Source organism: Pholis gunnellus (genome assembly GCF_910591455.1).
Source record: "Pholis gunnellus genome assembly, chromosome: 5".
Lineage (NCBI taxonomy): Eukaryota > Metazoa > Chordata > Actinopteri > Perciformes > Pholidae > Pholis > Pholis gunnellus.
The window spans coordinates 20,451,066-20,469,365 of record NC_136531.1 but is presented as its reverse complement, the minus strand read 5'-3'; the positions used below and the strand labels follow the sequence as shown (position 1 = coordinate 20,469,365).

Sequence of the window (18,300 nt, the reverse complement as noted above, 5' to 3'; positions counted from 1 at the left end):
ACCCCAAACTTTTGAACAGTAGTGTACATCAAAGAGGCCTTAAAACTAGATTGTAACTCCTCTCCTTGGGCAGTTAACAAATTTTTCGGGCACTTTCGCTCTTTTTTAAAAATCAAATTAAAGACGCTAGTAGAGTTGACAGCAACAGAGATAGACAAGCAACGGGGACGCCCCATAATACGTTATTTTAAAGGCATCTCCCATCACTGCTATGCAGACGATGTTTAATGCTACATCTCACTTGAGCACAATTTTGTCTAGGTAGCGACCTGAACTCTGTAGAATAGATGCCAGATCCTTTCTTCAACACGGATGGAACAGATGTTATTTCTGCCACACCCAACCTTGTCCCTCAGGTAATAGAGGGTCTCTTTATTTTCTTTCCTCTGACGTTAAACGTCGAGGTGTAAAGGTTTCACTATGGACCAGGAACAGACTCATGCATTCATTCCATCTTGTCTCAGCAATTGCAACTCAATCTTCACCCGCCTTTGCAAAACATGCCGGTATCGCTCACAAGTGGTTGCTAAGCTTTTGACCAGGTCCTCCCAAAAATCTTGATTTCCGTAAGCTGCCTCTACATTAGATTCAGAAACCAATTCAAGATTCTTACAAACTTTGATATGTTGAGGTAAGATAAACTCTCCAGTGTGTCTGTGATGAGCAGAGATAATCAAAGAAAACACAAGTCTTTGGAGAACTGGTGTCAAAAACATCACTTTATTATCTAGGATGAAATGTCCTATCAAGTACAAAAAAGAGAATCTCTTCAGAGTTGCCACAATCAGTTAAAAACATAGAGTATTTTTTTTATCTGCGGTTATGTTTCCTCAACATTACTTAAAAACAGAACGTTTCATTGATATGAATAAATAATACAAGAAATGCAATGTCAATATAGAAGTTATGTTGAACTGGTTGGTTTCTTACAAAAAAAGAAAAACTCTTTGCAAGAGTTAACTGTGTCACTCTACCCCATTCAATACCTGGATGCTCACAATATGCAGCGCTTTTAATATAAAGGGCAATTTCACCTAAAATGTAGAGTTCACTTCAATTTAAGAGAAAAGAATAGACAGTTAAAATATACAGACGGGCTTCGTTGCTGGTTCAAAGAGTGAAAAACAAAAGTTTGTACTGCTCTACAAATCTTTCATCTCTACATATTTGGACAGCCATGGTATACAGTAGAGATTACAAACAGTGGATGAAACGCATCGTCATCAGATTACAAAGTAACAGACATTTGTGTGAAAGACACACAAACACGGTAAAGAAGACAGCAGCAACATTATCTCTCAACTCTGCAAATACACAGAAAACTGATTGAAACCAAAACATTTGCTTGATTTTTAACTGTTTTTAACAACTTAAAGACAACCGTGTCTAATGACTGCTCCCCCCGCCTACAAAACTGATAATCACAGATTACAAAATGTTTTCCCAAATATGATAAAAATGCAGCTATAAAATGTTCATACAAACCCCACGGTACAAAGACTCCCCAGTCCCCACTCAAAGTTAACTCCCAGACATGCTGCCGCAGACCGCAACATAACTGAGTTGATGCTGAGTGGAAAAGTCCATTATCCAATTACTTAACCATGGTTTGAGGGCGAGTTGAGAGACATGTGTGAGCCAACCTGTCAACTTCTATGAAATATGTTGGAAGAAGTGGCTGACAGATAAGGGGAGAGAGACATACAGACTCAGTCACTGACAGAATCGGAGCTTTTTGACCGTGTGTGTGATTGCGTGTATGGCGGGAAGGACAGTAGACCTAAAAACTCAAGCTTAAAGGAGCACAGAGCTCGTCAACATTCTTCACTTGCGTTTCAGAAAAACACAAAACGGTAAAAGGTCAGAAGAGAGGCAGGATGTGGTGGATGGGATGGCCTGTCCTGGGTGTTTCCCACTGGAAATTATAACGACCCTCGAACCACATATACTGTCGACCCCTTGAATTACTCGAGTGAGTGCCGTCTACACCCGTACGCGGTGAAGTTAATTCACCTCTTTTTTTCTTTATTTTCAGAAATCTAGCTTCTATTAAAAATGGAGCATCTCGGCATCAGGAATTGTACAGTGAAATGAGCCACTGAATGGGAATTTGCCACCGCGTTTGGCTCTATGAGGCGGGTTCGTGCTTCGTTGCAGGGCTACACAACATAGTCCGAAGAACTGGATGCAGTGGAGTCAGGTGTGAAACATGGCTGCACAAGGAGGATCTGAAATCTGATTGGCTTCAATGGGGGTTATTTGTCTTTCTTGTGGGGGACAAAGAGTGACGTTTGTTCCTACAGCAACAATAAAACGCTGCTTTCAGGTTTACAGCCGGTAAATAGGAGAAGAATGAACGGCAAGGTCCTGTACATGGACGCGATGTCTGCCTTTAGCCACATGTGACGCATACAAAGGACATCTCCATGTGAGGCAGGGACTAGGCTTTAATGGGTCATCAAAATGTGAGGATGAAATGAAAGTTGTTGTACCTCTGGGTGGGAAGATCAAAGCTCAACACTTTGCAATATTTGACACACACAAAAAAGTGATCAGCTACAGAAATAACACAACTCTTTCAAAAGTCCGCTGCTGAAGTGAGATCAGTGAACATCCAACCAGCCAACTTATCAACTTAATCTGCGTTTCCCCTCTGGATCTTTCTTCTCATGGATGGGACGCACTGGTGGGAATCAAGCAGGATGCCAGACAGAGTCCGAGGCCGCCCCGCCCCCGGTCTGAAGGTGGGACTGCCGTTACGTCCCAATCACACTTTGGATGAAAGGGGGCTTCTCTCTCTCTCTCTCTCTCTCTCTCTCTCTCTCTTGCCTTAGCTCTGCAATGGAGGTGTTGGAGGTTGGGCGGTTTGACACCAGAGCGAGCTGATTTTCAGCTGGGAGCGTGCTCTCCTTCAGAGAGGTGCTCAGGTTGGTTTGCGGCCCGACTCGGACCACGGGGCTTAGTCATTCAGAGGAAACCTCGTTTTTTTTTTTTTACACTTGGATTTTAGAGGGGGGAGCTAAGAAGCTGCTGATTGTAGTTTGTTGTTATGAGACCTACAGAGACGGGCAAAGAGAGGAGGAAGAAAACAGTTGGAAAACTTCTTGGTGTTTCCTTTTTTATTAAAAGCTTTACAATATGACAAAAATATGCACTAGGGGAAATACAAAAAAACAACACAAACAAAAACATGAATTGGATGCCAGTGGGTCAGACACTTTGACGTAGACCAAGCAGCCATGTTGGTGGGATGTTATGTACGATGTGATGTCAGCCCGACAGTGTATGTACAAGGACTTTTCCTTTAGACTGGAGACGGTCAAGCTCGCCGTATTTAGAACAGGAAAGCTAAACTAAATCTTTCTCCAATCTATCTTTACAGACCCTACCATTATTTCCTTTAGAAAATAAAAATAGTCCTTCACAAAGAGATATAATATGCACATAAAATAACATTATACATGGGAACAGCCAATAAAAACAAACTGATAAATGTCGCATGCTTTTTTAAAATTCTTGGCTAAGAAATGAGGTACAAATGTTCGGCTGCAGCACGTTGTGACCGACGCGATAAACAAAGGTTCTGTCAAATTAAAAAGATACCTTATCTGTGTGTGTGTTACAATCAAAATCAATAGCTTTTTCTTTGTTTTTTTCAAAACTGAATCTCAAGAAAGAGAGTGACAAACTTCCTATTTTGTCTCATATTCAACTCACATAAACAAAATATCGGTCATCTGTTGCAAGAAATGTAAGAAAATAACTTTTCCCTTGAATGCCTTTGTGTTACCAACATGGCTGCCATTGTTAGACAGTAGAAACTTGTTTTTCCTTTCCTTTGTTTCTAAAATAAAAAAAAGGATCACACCTACAGTGTGGCTTAATATATGCACTTTCTTACAACGTTTTCAACGCTGTTTTAAACAAGTAAAAACAGCAACGTCCGGGGCGATAGCAAATTATTGTTTTGTTTGTTTTAAGAGTGACCCAGGCACCCAGGAGTCTGACATCACAATCTGCAAGAGAGAGAGAGAGAGAGAGAGAGAGAGAGAGAGAGAGAGAGGGCGAGAGGGAGAGAGGCAGAGAGAGAGGGAATGGATGGTGTAAATACACACGGGTGAAGCACATCACCGTTTCAGGCACATAGCTGGATGCAAACCACAAGACTTACTGAACTAATGAGACATCAGAGCTGAGAAGCTCATAGAAACTCCACGTGTGTCTTGATCTAACTACCTCCAGTTAAACTCACCATGACATGTTCAGCTTGTTCTTCAGTAAATAACCTAATTAAAGAACCTGTATTGTATGAACATATGAATAATACCAATCTTGTAGTGTGCATCCATCTAAAGCAATCACACCACACAGCAAGGGCAATGCAGTGAGGTGAGTTTAGAGGCACAACCAGATGGTGGAGTTACTGGGGCTAATTTGCTGCTTCCATACTGCGGTGCAGGAACAGCATTAAGAGCATTGAGGCCACGAAGAACCGTAAAACTTTGCTTAAAATCCTTTGAATGATCGAGAGCTTTGGTTCCCATCCTGAATATGAAAGGCCCCGATTTAGCAGACTTCATTTACGGTTCTTTGGTGAAAAATGAGCCGACTAAAGACTGCCTGAAGATACCACCAACATGAAACTGTAGAGGAGGGGCAAACAGTAGGGAGGGGAGGGAAAGGCGTGCGTGCATCCCTCAGAGAGCCCAGAACAATTCAGGCTTTTTGAAATAATACAAAATATTTAATGTTAGTGGCCGGTAAGCATTTTTTTATTACACGATCCCGACCAATCTGAACTGCAGAAATACGCCTTTATCAACAACCCAAACCCAACCCGCTAACCGCCACCTTTATGCACAACAATGGTCCTGAGCATTACTATTAAAATGATATAATTCCTAAACTACGACACTGTATTTGTGGAGATTTAACGATGTCAGTGTTTTATGCTGATTTGTTCTGGAGACAGGAGAAGCGTGCTGGTTGTAAGAGCACTCAGTCATGACTCAAAATGAAAAACAAAACATGATTTAAATGTTTAGAGGAAGATGGTGACCCAGGAAATCAAAGAGAACTAGTCAATGAACTCCACTAGCGTCTGACATGCATTTCTACTTTAAGAAGTTTCATTTTATTGCTCTAATTAGAGAAAGTGTTGTTTTGTTTCCTCATCAGCTCTGACCATCACCGGTATCCTCATCTTACCTGCTGGCTTTGAACCCTTTGAGTTTCTGGACAAAGAAGGTCTCCAGAACCTCGGCACACTGGTAGAAGGGCGAGTCACTGGGGTTGTAGTAGCGGCAGTTGTCGAAGATTTTGGTCATGTCGGCTACAAACTCAGTCAACTTGATGTACTCGCGCTTCTGTATCCTCTCCTCCATGGTGGAAAGGTCTAAGAAAAGGGGATACAAACAATGGTATGTGTGAGAAATGAATGAGAAAAAAAAAACCCTATACATTTAGTTGTGAACTTTTAACAGAGACAAACATCACATATGCGGAAGCAGCAGATAAATATCTGGCTTTCCTAACCGCCTTTGTTCCACAAATCAGCATGCCTGCGTCATAGTAATTGCAGCTTATGTGGCATGTGTTTGACAGACATTCAAGTATGTTTTTTGGGAGCACAGTTCATCACTTTACACGTGACAGCAAAAATCCGAAACCTTTGCCAGCTTTAACCTCGATCTAGTCAGCCTTCCAGATCAGTTACTGCGCTCTGACCGATACCATTCCTGAGGAGAGCGTCATTATCCGAGTGTCAAAGTAGTGCTTCCAAGACTACATCCCCCGTGGAAGGGAGCTTTCAGTGTTGCTAACCAGGTTAGAAAAAAAAAGGTAAGCTCGAGTCAGCGAGGAAGCTAACTGGCAACAGCCGAGTCTTCATATAATCTGCTGCTGCCGGTGGTTTGCTCTGCACGGCGTCCCCGGGGCTGCCTTTTAAACAAACATATCCCACTCTTAACCTCCTTAACCCAGACCCAGCAGGCCAGGAGCTTACAAACCCTCCTGGTCAATATCAAAGACCTCCTTCTTCTCTGTCATCAGATTTCATCTCAAAACCCTCCAAAAACTACCAACGGCTGCAGCTACACGAGTCAAATGCTCCCTGAAAGCCAACAAGGTCTTTTTTTCCTTGCAGTGGAAGGGAGATGAGAGGACTTGAGTTTCCAGCAGCGGTCCAACAGGAGCTAAGTAAGTAAGCTGGTCCCTTTCCACAGGGAGCCCGGCAGACCCGGACCAGCTCATTAACGGTTTGTTTGTGTGGAAGTTCAAAAAGGCCCTGCTGACGTAAGTCCCCATTTACACGGCTGGTTTGATCTGAGTTGGAGGGCTTCCTCCCTGCCTGGCCTCCTGGTGGCTGTGTTTGAATGTTTGAGATATAGAGACCGGGTGTTGCTTTCAGGAACCTAAAGCAGTTATGAAATGAAAACGGCACCACTGAAGCAAATGTTATCTTCCAAATGGGGATCGCAACCAATCCAAGTCTTGGAAATTTGCTGCTTCATGAGTTGCAATTTTAATATTGTTTTCCCGACATAACAGCGCCACAAAGTGCAACACGAAAAGTATCTCAACGTCAGAGAAGCCGATCCACAAAAGATATGTTTTTAAGTTTGCTTTCCTTTGATAGTTGATGAATTATTTTTTACTTGATTAAAAACAATTGCTGCTGAACCGACGCTCTCTGGGATATTTTGTAATTATTATTGTGTATAGCTGGGAAACATTCAATTACAAACCTTATTGTCAGTATTCACTATTGCGTTCGTGTGCTTTTACACATCTCCTCTACTTGCAGTTTGATGGCCCACAGCGTTGTGTTTAAGGGTTTTACCAGAAAATACCAACAAGAAAGTTTACAATAGAATGTCGTGCTGTGGAAAACCAGCCTCGCCACCTAAAACACGAGACGTTTGTAGGACACCTCTGATTTGTATTTCATTTCTAGATTTTCCTCATTGATATGAATTCTATTCCAAAAGGCTATTAATAGGAAACAGTGGGGAAAAAAAGGCTTTCTGAGCAGGTCAGTGATAACACAGTCAGTGAAGGAACGCGAGGAACATTTAATAAGCTCAATATGTGCACAAATACAGGAGGACACAGAAGAAGGCTCGGGTCCAGAGTAGATTGAGTAATTAGAGCTGCTAATTGTCTGAGTGCAGCAGCTGGGAAACATTCAATTACAAACCTTATTGTCAGTATTCACTATTGCGTTCGTGGGCTTTTACACATCTCCTCTACTCACCCATTGGTTCCTTGATAACTCTGTAGTAGTCCGGGGCGTCGTTTGAGTCCACCGGCTCCAGGAACGGCCATGCCATTTTATGCGCCTGCAGAGGAGGGAGAGAGACAGAGAGAAAGACAAGACACATGAGAAAGCTGAAACCAATGAAGAAAAACAAACAGCACCATGAAAATGACAGTGGAGGCAGGTGGGTCAACACAGATGTTCCCTCTTACTTTCTTACACACTTCTATCTCTCTCTCTCACACACACACACACACACACACACACATATACACACAGACCACTGGAGAGAGGAGGAGGAGAAAAGAAATGCTGAGGCCAGGCAGCTGTCCAAGTAGCGCTCTGCGGAGCCGAACCCATCAGATAAGACGGACACAGAGGACTTTTGTTTGCTGCTCTTACACTGTAGCGGGGCCACAGGGAGCTGTGTTAGTGCTCGGTCTATTGCTTGCAATTAAACTACTGCTACAGCTTACTGCTGAGTGTTCACTTGCCTGTACAGTCAATGTAATTCAGTTCACCCACCGATTTGGTCTGCAGATTCAAGTTTTACTGTATTTGTAGGGTGACCAGTGTAAATATATAATACTGTGCAATATAGCTTAGAAATAAACAACCTTTTTCACACCACACTTGATACAATTTGAATTGCTTTTTCCCTTAAAAACAAACTAGGCCTACAAAAGACAAAGGACTTGTTAACTAAATAATGTATTAATACATTTGATGTATTGCCCAGCTCTACTGTACACAGTAAGCACATGCGTTTGTGCAGCTGTTTACCTGTAAGGACCGCAGGATTCGCCGCAGGCCCTCGTAGTCCTTGTCGGTGAGCGGCGTGAAGACCGTCATGGCGTCCTCCGTCGACTGACATTGTGGACACACGTATTCGTCGATGTGGTTGGCCTCGCTCTGCAGGATGCCCACACAGCGACCGTGGTACCAGTTCTGACAGCGGTCACAGCCGATGTAGAACCTGTGAAGGCAAGAGGAACCGTTACTTGTGATGTCGGGCCTTTTGCATTGTCTATCAATGTGGTTTATAAATATATAAACCATCATCAACGATCAAGAGTGGAGAGCTGATTGGAAGACGCAGTTTTTCACATTAATCAGCTCTTCGTGTTGATTTCTGATCAGGTTAACTAGTGACGTGCTTGGTCACACTTTTTGCAAACCACTTATTCCCTTTTTTCAATTTACATTACAATATACTACGTCAGTTTGTGTCGACTTTCTTGGGTGAGCAAGAATGTGACGAGTGCGATAATGCACAGGAGCTTCAGTCATCTCAAACAAATGCAGGGCAGTTTCTTCTACTTATGAAACACCAACGCATCTACATAGCTCTTAAATATGACTTCAGCAGGACACGAGTTCGACGTTGTAAGTATTGTAAATGATTCTTTTTCATTTCCTGGATTTTTTGTTGTTCGTTTAAAATCAAGCCTTACTTTTGAGATTTCACAGACTCATCATCGTAGAGCTGACAGTATTGACTACAATCCCACAGTGATGATTGTTTGAAGCCGAGCGAGGGACACACACACACACACTCACACACACACACACACACTTACTGGGACTCGTCGTACGGCGTCTGACAGATGCAGTACAGCTCCTCTGTGCTGCTCTCTTGGCCCCGTTTGCACTCCACACAGATGTAGTCGTCCATCTTCTTGGCCTCCTTCTCTGTAACACCCACACAGTCCCCATGGTACCAGTTGGTACACAGGTCACAGCCGATGTAGAACCTTTAGAGGGGAGAAAGGATACAAAGGTGACTAACACTTACAGTCTGTCAATAAATACACAAAACTATAATGATATTAATACTTTAGTTTAAAAGAATCATCCAATAGATAAGCACCGCTTTGTTATGTGTACGCCTCCACCACATCCAAACAACCGTGTAGATTAGGCAGACTAGATCGGATCTCAAAGACAAAGATTGGTATCGGGGTCGACGCGTTTAACTGATCGTAAAAAGCCAATAGGAGTGATTTATTGACGTAATCTACACAAAAGGTGTACAGACAATGATATAAATGATGAACACTTAACGGAACACAGTTCATTGAGGTGACTCGGGAAAAGGCTGCACTGAAGCAACAAACACTGGAGATAGAAAGTCCAGCGAGAGGTACAAGGCCAAAAAGACTACAGGGAGGGTTTGTTATTTTATGCTTTGTCATTTTTTGTTAATAATAAAAATTAAATAAAGAAAAACATTGACGAACAACTTGGATGTAGGTATTTTCTTTCTTAATGCAATGCAGAGCAATTAAACTGTCAAGCATGTACATTGGATTGTTTTTAATAACTTGAATGTACTTGACGTGGGCACTGTGCTGCTGCACTCGGATCAGGACTCGGTCTTGGCGGAATAACCAATAAGCAAAATGGAGAAGTTTGCTGTTTTTTGGGGGGTTGTTTTTCCACTTTAGTACATGACCACAGTGATACAATGAGCAAACAGGGTGAAGTTTTGGGTTAATTCGGCTGCATAAGTGACGTTTAAACACCGACTTCAAACGAAATTCCATCCCTCGTCCTAATATTGATTCTACAACCAGTGCTCGCTTACAGGATGAATGAACGCTCTACACTTGCTGCTGCAATCTGGAGGTTCGTGTTTTTGTTAGGCAGCGAGGTTCAGCGCCGTAAACTCTTCCTTTATAGCTTCTGGACCATTGAAAAGTACATCCTCAGAAACTGAGACTGTTTGTGAGCCACGAACCAAAACTGAAACTATATTTCTGCAGATGAAAGGCAAGTTCATTTTCTGACTGAGTTCCTCCAAGAGGTGATTGGATAGTTTCCCCGGTCAATCGGGCCAGTATGTTGTTGTTTTTTAGGGAATCGTTTCACTGTGCCTACTACTGCCATGCCTACTCCCTGTGTAATACAGTATTTAAATTTGAGGTCATTGTCATACTTGGTCTCGTCGTAGGGCGTCTTGCAGACGCAGTAGAGCTTGATCTCTTTTTTGCTCTCCTTGGTGCCCGTCGTCGAGATCATCTTCTTCTTCTTGGACTTGGCTGACGTAGCAGTCTCCCGCTCCTCCTCCCGTTTCCTCTTGTGGGCGGAGGCGGCGCTCGTGGTGAGGTGGTGTGGAGGGGTGATGCCATGCTTGTGTGCCAGAGTATGTTGCTGCTGGTTGTGGGCGGCGGCAGCGGCGGCGGCCTGAGCTGCCTGGTGGGCTGCAGCCTGAGCCCTCTCCTTCTCCCTCCGCATCCGTAGCAGGTCTTTCTTTAGCTCCTCCTGAGGAGCGTAATGTCAAGACAGACGGGGTTAAAATGCATACGTTGGATAATGAATGGACCCATATTTCTTCCAAATTGTTCAGCTTTTTTGTTCCCCCTGCCTGCCTTCATACCTGGGCCTCTAGCTGCAGCTCCTTGTCGAGCAGCGCCCGCTTCTTCAGGATCTCCATCTTGAGACTTTCTTTGTGCCGATAAAGGAGCGAGGAGAGCTTGCTGGCGTTGGCCAACCTCCTCTTTGCCTCAACCACCTCTTCCTTCTTCCTCCTCTTGGCAGCCTGCCTCTCATCCTTGTCTATCCGGTCCAGGATGTACTTCATCACCTGGTTGCATACGATCATCCTGGACAGACACAGACAGAGGAAAGGAATTCATTACAGACTTATATCCTCCTGGCCTTTTAAACATTAGAGGATCATAAATGCACTTTGTATAGAATAGTGAAGTACTGTATTGTGAGGATGGATACAGTAGAAAAATTTCATGTCTCGCCTAAAAACACAGCGTAAGGATTAGCCCTACTGAATCTAATGAGGACCCATGTGAAAAAGGGCTGCGTTACATTCAGGGTATTTTTTAAAAGGCATAAAATACACATAACACTCCTGCTGAGAGAGAAAGTAAAAAGAGCATGAAGGAAAGGATTATCACATCTGAATCTTGAATTCAGAAAGTCAGTAGAGTTGAAGTCACAGAGGAAGAACGTTATCCCTCTGACACACCAGTTTTTTTATCCAAACAATGCTTCAATGTTTTAGAGAAAACAACCTGCGCGGCTATTGGCTACTTCAAAAATGTGAACATCTAACTTTCCAGCATAGGAAATGGCAGTGCGTGTCAATGAACAAAGAAAGTATTTCTCTCAACACAAGTCCTTGAGGTTTTCTAGTGGCTCAGTTGTGTAATCTGTTCAACTACAAACTCCAAGGTTCTGGACTTTCCTTGTATCCCATCCGGCTCTAAATCTTTCCTTCCTCTGCTGTGCAACATCAATTAATTAAGGATAAAACAAACCGTTTGTGCTCCCCTCAACAACTTTCACTAGGACAGTTATCACAGTCTTTTATAATTTACTTCCTAAAAGCGATGCTGCTGTGTCATCATCCCTGTGAGAACCAGCAGTCAGAGTAGTCGTGTCTTACAGATGTTAGAGGGGTATTTGGTTGTGGAGTATGTATTTGTATGAGACTCTGTGCTTCAGCAGCATGGGAGTGGAGCGGAGGGTTGAAAGAGGGGTATGGTGAGAGATGGGCAGAAATACGGCGACTGGGAAGCCACCCTGCTCTTGTAAACATCGGAAAAAGAGGAAGAAAATTCAAGCAAAATAAAATGCACACGGGGCTTCAGGGTCATGTGTCGGGTCCTATACCGTTTGGTGATCTAACTATGATCTAATCAAAAGGAAGTACAAGAAACATTAAGCGATACTATAAAAACTAAACAAAATGAAAAATTAAACTGAACGTCAGTATGACAGTAAATCAAGAGAATTCATGGCTCTGTGTCCCGAGTATGTTCACTCATGTTCGCCAACATTCACAACTAAGCTCGAAAATTGTTGCTCGGCGTTTAGCGACACGACGCCGCGTTCAGTGCACGTTTGTGTGAATAACGGACAAACACAGTTACTGCTGCTGAGGTCAAAGACGGGCCAGGGTTCCTACAGCGTGAACACTGAAGTACACACTGCCAATGTAGCATGAAAGTGGTGGATACTGATGAAATTGGACACACATAGCACGCTGACGTCTGAGCTCGGAGTTATAACTAACAGCGCCGTGTTTTGAAGGAAAAGCGAGAGAAAAGGACGACATGAAGAAATGGAAAACAAAATAAGCAGAGAGACAGACAACAGACAGCGCTGCTGTAGTGATGTCACAGTAGTCTGGGGTTGGTATTTCAGGCTTGTGTGAATGGGTACAGTGTTGACACACCGTCTGTGGACATAAACACCTGGTTGTCAGAGTCAACCGTAGGTCAGAGTATAATCTATCTGCAGCGTATAAAACGGGAGGGAAGGAGGAAAGACTTTAACATTCTTCTACTTTGACTTATATTTTATAGATTCTGGTTTGATTTTTACAGTAGTCATAGTATTCCTAACTTGGTCTTCTTCTATCTTTCTGCCCATTTTCTGACAGTATGTACTGAGAGGGAAGCTGCAAAGAAAATAAATATGATTATTTTATCTTGATTATTTTGTCAAACGTTGCAAAGCTAATTTCGTTTTTATATAGAGAAGTGTAAACTCGCTATATCCCAACAAACAGGGTTGGAAGGGCCTTGTGTGATGTTATTGTGCAGCTTCTCTCATTTGTACATATGGGTTTGTCTTTGTGTTCTCTCTTGTCGGGTCACAGTGAGTACACGCAGCTGTTGGTGGTTACACACCCAAAAGTTCTCACGCTGTGTAGTACCTCCCAACATGGTGTTTGGACAACAGCGAAATGGAGAGAAGATGTGATGGTGGACAGACTGCCCGAGTGAGATCCATACGATAAGAACACGGGACACGTAAGAATTCAAAGAAGAACTGTACCACAGGTAATCAACGTGTCTGTGCTGCTATTGTTTCCATGTCTATGGTGCACAATGCTGCCGTTCACTGTGATTGGTGACAAACTGCACACAAACCTCTGATTCTCCTCTCTCTCTACAGGCGTCATGGTTTTCTTCTGCTTCAGGTGCTCGATCACAGCGTTTTGTTTCATCACCACCTGAAACACACGACGCAGGAGGATGTCAGAACGAAACTACTTAATTACCAACAGAGGAGATATTTACAGTTTGAGAGGAAACATCTACAAGAGAGCAATAAAAAAACAACATTCAAACAACATATTTAAACCAATGTGTGGGGAGAAAATAATAATAATAATTTGGACTTTATGAAAACCCTTTGTAACTTTAGTGATGTTAAGTGTGTACTACAAATATCTGTAGAAATGGATTATTATTAAATGTGACTTGGCAAGATAAGAGTGTCAAAAACACAGAGACAGGAAAACAAACACACACAGAAGTGGTGGCAGTATTAAGCCCAAAAAAAACAAAGACTGGGCTGAAACTGTAAAAATAGACCCAGCCTTAGAGGAGGGATGGAGGATGGTGACTGTTTATGTACTGATGGCAGGGAGACAGCATGTCTTGGACTGAGAGGGATGAGCTAACTATGATGGGTGCACACACACACACACACACACACACACACCTGTTTCTGAATGATGTCGCTCTGGCTGGCTGCGTTGAGGGCTTGCTCTCTCTTGGCCTCTGCAGCTTGTCTCTTCTTCTGCTGCTGCTGTTCTCTGAGCTGCTGGATCCTCTGCAGTTGCTCCTGGACAGAAGCTGCCTGGATGGTCACTACGTTCCCAATCTGTGCAGACAGCATAGTGCGATAAGGTATATCATTTATACAGTTTCAATGTGTGAAGCAGTATACAGAACATTTCTCAATTCTCCATAATTTTCCACTCATTTTACTAGGACCCCAAACCCCTTGGCGGGGTCCTATGAAGATAATATAAGTTGGGGTCTGGTTCAGCTGGCTTGTTGCTCTACCTGTCCTCCCTGAGCTGAGGTGGTCCCAGTCTGTTGTATCTGGATAGGAAGCTGCAGTTTGATGTGCTGTGGCAGAGAGCCTCCACCCTGCTGGGCCTGCAGCTGCGCCAACACCTGTAGTCACAACACAGAGGATACACAAATTTAACAAAGCTGAAAAGAAAACCAGGGTTGTGGAAAGTAAAAGTCTCCTACTGCTGGACACCATGTACACAATCTTAACTACAGCTGTTTTGGTAAGTGCAGTGAGGTTATGGCTAACGTTACATTACTGTGTGTTTTTGCTAATCCTACCTGTACCTGCTGCTGCAGTCCAGACATGCTGATGAGCTGAGGTGTCTGCTGCAGCTGCAGCTGGGCGGTTCCTCCCTGCGTTTTCACCTGCAGCGAGGTGGGAGACTGGATGGGCATGTGGGCCTGGGTCTGAGGGGGTAACTGGCCCTGTGGGGTGGCCGACGAAGGGGTGCTGGTGGTGGCCAAGGGGGTTGCCCCCGTCTGGACGGGAGCGGCAGCCTGCTGAGCGGGCTGTGCTGGGGTTTTGGTGGAGGTGGGCACTGTGGTGGCTGGAGTGTGACAGAGAAAAAGGTTCATAGAGGGAGCATCATAAAAAAAATGTCACCCTCATCCACTGCAAATCACCCAGCAGGAACGCATCAAATTGATTATTTATTTTCACAATTATATCAAAAGTTTGCCCAAATGCAAACATCCTAAAATGAATATCTGTTGAGTGATCCGTGCTCGTTTCTCATCATACCTGTGCTTGATGTGGGTGTGGCAGCTGAGGCCAAGGGGGTGAAGAGGAAGCGCTGCACCTGGCCGTTAGGCAGCGCTGCCTGCATGAGCTGCTGACCGGGTCCTGGGATCACGGTGACCCCGTGAGGTATGACCTGCAGCTGACCGGTGGTCTGGCCCTGGCCCTGAACCATCACCGTCAGAGCCTGTTGGGTACCGCCGACACCAGCCTGCCGATCCACACCTGAGCCAGCCTGCTGCTTCTACGAGAGGCGGAGAAGAGAGGGGAAGGTGAATCACAGCCTACAGACCAGTCAAATCCAAAATAAACTGCCTTTGGTGAAAAATTGTGGATGTATCCCATTTTTATATTTGAGGATTGAGCACAGTGTCACAAATAAGTTGTACAGACCAAAGTCCCTAAGAGTGTAAATAGCGGATGTACTCCAATAACTAAAATGTATTGCTATTCGGCAGGTGTTAATGTCAAGGGGTCAGGGCGACCCTCACTAACCTGTGTGAGCTGGGTGAGCTGCGCCAGCGTGAGTTTAACCTGGCCTTGCCCCTGCGCCCGTGGGGTGCCGGGGGGTGTTTGGCCTGCTGCGGTGGCGCCGGACGCCCCCTGGCCAGTGACCGTGGCGACGGGGCTGGCACCAGATAATGCCGTGGAAACTGCCTGGCCACGAATGATCTGCGTCACTACCTGTTGTCCACCCTGACCTACAAGAGAAAGGTGTATAACAACAGTAAGTTTACTAATATGCAGAGAAGAGTTACAGAGAGGGCATGCACCAGTTATGTGCTGCTAGTTTGCCGTGATTCTTGAAGGGTGGGTTTCTATTTGTCCATCTGAAAAGTATTCAAACTCCCATGAAATGTACATTACCTTGCTGGACCACAAGGGGTGTGCGGAGTATCGTCTTTCCCATTGGTCCCGTCTGCTGGATCGGTGTTCGGATCACCGTCATTCCTGGACGGATCTGACCACCAGCTGTCAGAACCTAGGGGGATAATTACATGAAGACTTAATAGTTTCAAAGGCAGCATTTTCTTCCTAAACCGTCTTCCTAAAGAGGTCAAAAATCAAGGGGAGGTACAAAGGAGCATGTCTGGAGCGGATTATATTCTAGAATATAAAATAATGCACAGAGAAAGTCGTCTTTAAAACGAAACCAACATCACAGGCAACAAAATAAGTAATGAGACAAGGCTTTTAGCAAATATAGTAGAAAATACAAAGTAAACAAAACAAAGCAGAAGGCAATGGAAGTGAGGAAGCACAGCAGAAAAGAGTTGTGATCACATATAAGGATGAACAAATTGATTAAGTTAAAACATCTGGATGGGTACTTCAGAGCAGGGAGAAGGCAGATGTACCTGCTGCTGGGAGCCTGGGGTATTGGGCCTGATGTTGAGCGTGGTGGTGCGGGGCTGGAATGTGGTGTAGGTCTGGGCACCGCCCGCTGTGCTGGAGGGGATGATACCCAACACTTTCTGCTGCACCACACCTTCAAAGAAAAGAGACACAGAAAGACACCCGAGTGAACAAATGAGAAGAACAAGAAGAGAGAGGCCCGAGGAGAGGGGTCGGATGAAGACGAGGTCTCCCAGGAAGTGGTTTGTCAATACTAACCGTCAGTCGAGACAAAAACATAAGAGGTGGAAAGATGAGCGGGACAAGGAGATACTTTAAGTGATGACACAAATGGCATGGAGAAGCATGACATTTGAAGTAAAAGAGCAATTCTGCGAGGCCAGGGTTAAGACTTGTGGTTTAAAGATCATATTTTAATTGTATCCTTATAGGAGTGCTTGTAAGCTTATATTTTTATAGATAATATATATATTTATTTGACAAATACCTGCCTTTTACCACATCTAACACATCCACCAACACATTTCAAAACGCTCAAACGCTCCCAATACAATTACCGGTGTGGAGCAGTGGCTACATGTTTTCCGCGTCACAAGTGAGCAGTTGTGCAGAAGTCCTGCATTGATGCAACTTAATACATTATTTGTGGGCTTCTCTCCTTGCTGGATGGCCAGCGTTTGATCACAGCAAAAGGTAAATATTAGTTGAGCAGGTAAACAAAATCTTCAAAGGCTGAAAGCTTAGTTGGGCTTCCCCCAACATACCTGAGCGCCCTCATAAATTATGCATGAATTGAGATCCTACTTTTTTAAACTTCAATCTGACAAAGGGAGCGTTTCATATTTGTTCGCCGGGCTCTGTGCCTTAATGAGCTCACGTGAAGCTGATGGCAGAGATGGAAACCATAAGAGTGTCGCTCTCTTTCCTCCGCTGCCTTCTTGCTGCGGTTTCTCAACCGCAACCGAGCAGGTAAACCTATACATCAAGGGTTTCCCTCTTCAAACAGGGGCCGTAAACCCGGTCGTAAGACCAGGGGAGTAGCAGCTCTGGTCACACACATCAAACATGCTTTTCTATGGACTGGCTGTTTGGAGAGGTCGGGGAGTTGGGACTCCGGAGTTGAGAGGTACACTTTCATTCAAAGAGACGAAGGGGAAAAAAATGGAATCCCGCTATAGAGGGCTACCTGTCTGGGACGCAGACCTCAGGGTAAACTTGTTTTCCTGCCTAACTTCCTTAAGCCCTTCCAAAACAAACAGGGCGCCCAACAGTCATGCTGGATAAATACACATGTCCATTAAATGGTTACACTCCACCTGAACCTAGTTTCTCCTTCATGAGGACTTCAAAAGGTAAGAAAAATCACTTTCTTTGTATCGTTGGTGAATATCATTCTCTTTATCTGGTGAATGCAAGGTTTTACTCAAGCAAGTCTGTATTAAATGATGCATTTACTACATATTATGATGCCAGTTTTAGTGGCATCATCACTGCATCATGTTTGAAACAGAGTTCAAACCTGTAAAAATGTGATCTATATAAATGTTGATACAGTTTATAAAGTTATTTAGTCTCCATACTAACCTTTCCTATCCAATGTTTTTGTGTATCTAATGCATACAGCATGTAGTCAGGTAACTGATTTTGTGGAAGCTAAATCTGACCTATATAACCCACACGAAAGCTCAACAGCTGAGTGCCTCATCCGCGGTGTCAATATTGACATTTCAAAACATTGAAAAACACCAAACTTAAGATAGTACAATACTGAATCCGAAGTCTGGATTTAGAACCTCAGACTACACAAGTCTACCATCCCAAAAACCATCCAACCAAAATAACAGCTTTCTATTAGATTACCATGCCGACAGGACACAGCCAGACATGATGTGCCACACCAAACTAAGCAGCTGACTCACGATGTTGGCTCATAGTGGGCACCACAACAGAGTGGATGGAGACCAGGCTGCCACAGTAGCACAATACACAGTGAGCGGCTGACTGCTACTGAAATGTTAGCCCTTTTTACATTTGTTCAAATGGAAACAGATGGAAAAAAAAGCTCACTTGGAGATTAAGCATCCACCAACTTTTCATTAATTTACAGTCCA

General features: G+C 43.9%; 1 protein-coding gene across 3 annotated transcripts in view; it reads right to left on the bottom strand.

Moving 5' to 3' along the window:
• Nucleotides 1-701: 701 nt before the first annotated feature.
• Nucleotides 702-18,300, bottom strand: part of LOC306696240 (nucleosome-remodeling factor subunit BPTF-like) — a 41,855-nt gene continuing 24,256 nt past the window's right edge. Inside the window, exons 22-36 of one of the 3 annotated variants that reach the window (XM_079159807.1) lie at nt 16,192-16,322; nt 15,701-15,815; nt 15,329-15,534; nt 14,837-15,077; nt 14,374-14,642; nt 14,080-14,193; nt 13,733-13,894; nt 13,156-13,238; nt 10,638-10,863; nt 10,197-10,522; nt 8,839-9,012; nt 8,042-8,234; nt 7,256-7,340; nt 5,209-5,395; nt 702-3,056 (exon numbers count right to left, since the gene is read on the bottom strand). In XM_079159807.1, the coding sequence (XP_079015933.1) occupies nt 3,020-3,056; nt 5,209-5,395; nt 7,256-7,340; nt 8,042-8,234; nt 8,839-9,012; nt 10,197-10,522; nt 10,638-10,863; nt 13,156-13,238; nt 13,733-13,894; nt 14,080-14,193; nt 14,374-14,642; nt 14,837-15,077; nt 15,329-15,534; nt 15,701-15,815; nt 16,192-16,322 (2,549 nt within the window). In that variant the 3' untranslated portion in view covers nt 702-3,019. Of the gene's footprint in view, nt 3,057-3,101; nt 4,017-5,208; nt 5,396-7,255; nt 7,341-8,041; nt 8,235-8,838; nt 9,013-10,196; nt 10,523-10,637; nt 10,864-13,155; nt 13,239-13,732; nt 13,895-14,079; nt 14,194-14,373; nt 14,643-14,836; nt 15,078-15,328; nt 15,535-15,700; nt 15,816-16,191; nt 16,323-18,300 lie in introns of those variants that run through there. The other 2 variants (XM_079159805.1, XM_079159806.1) reach the window with 2 other exon arrangements.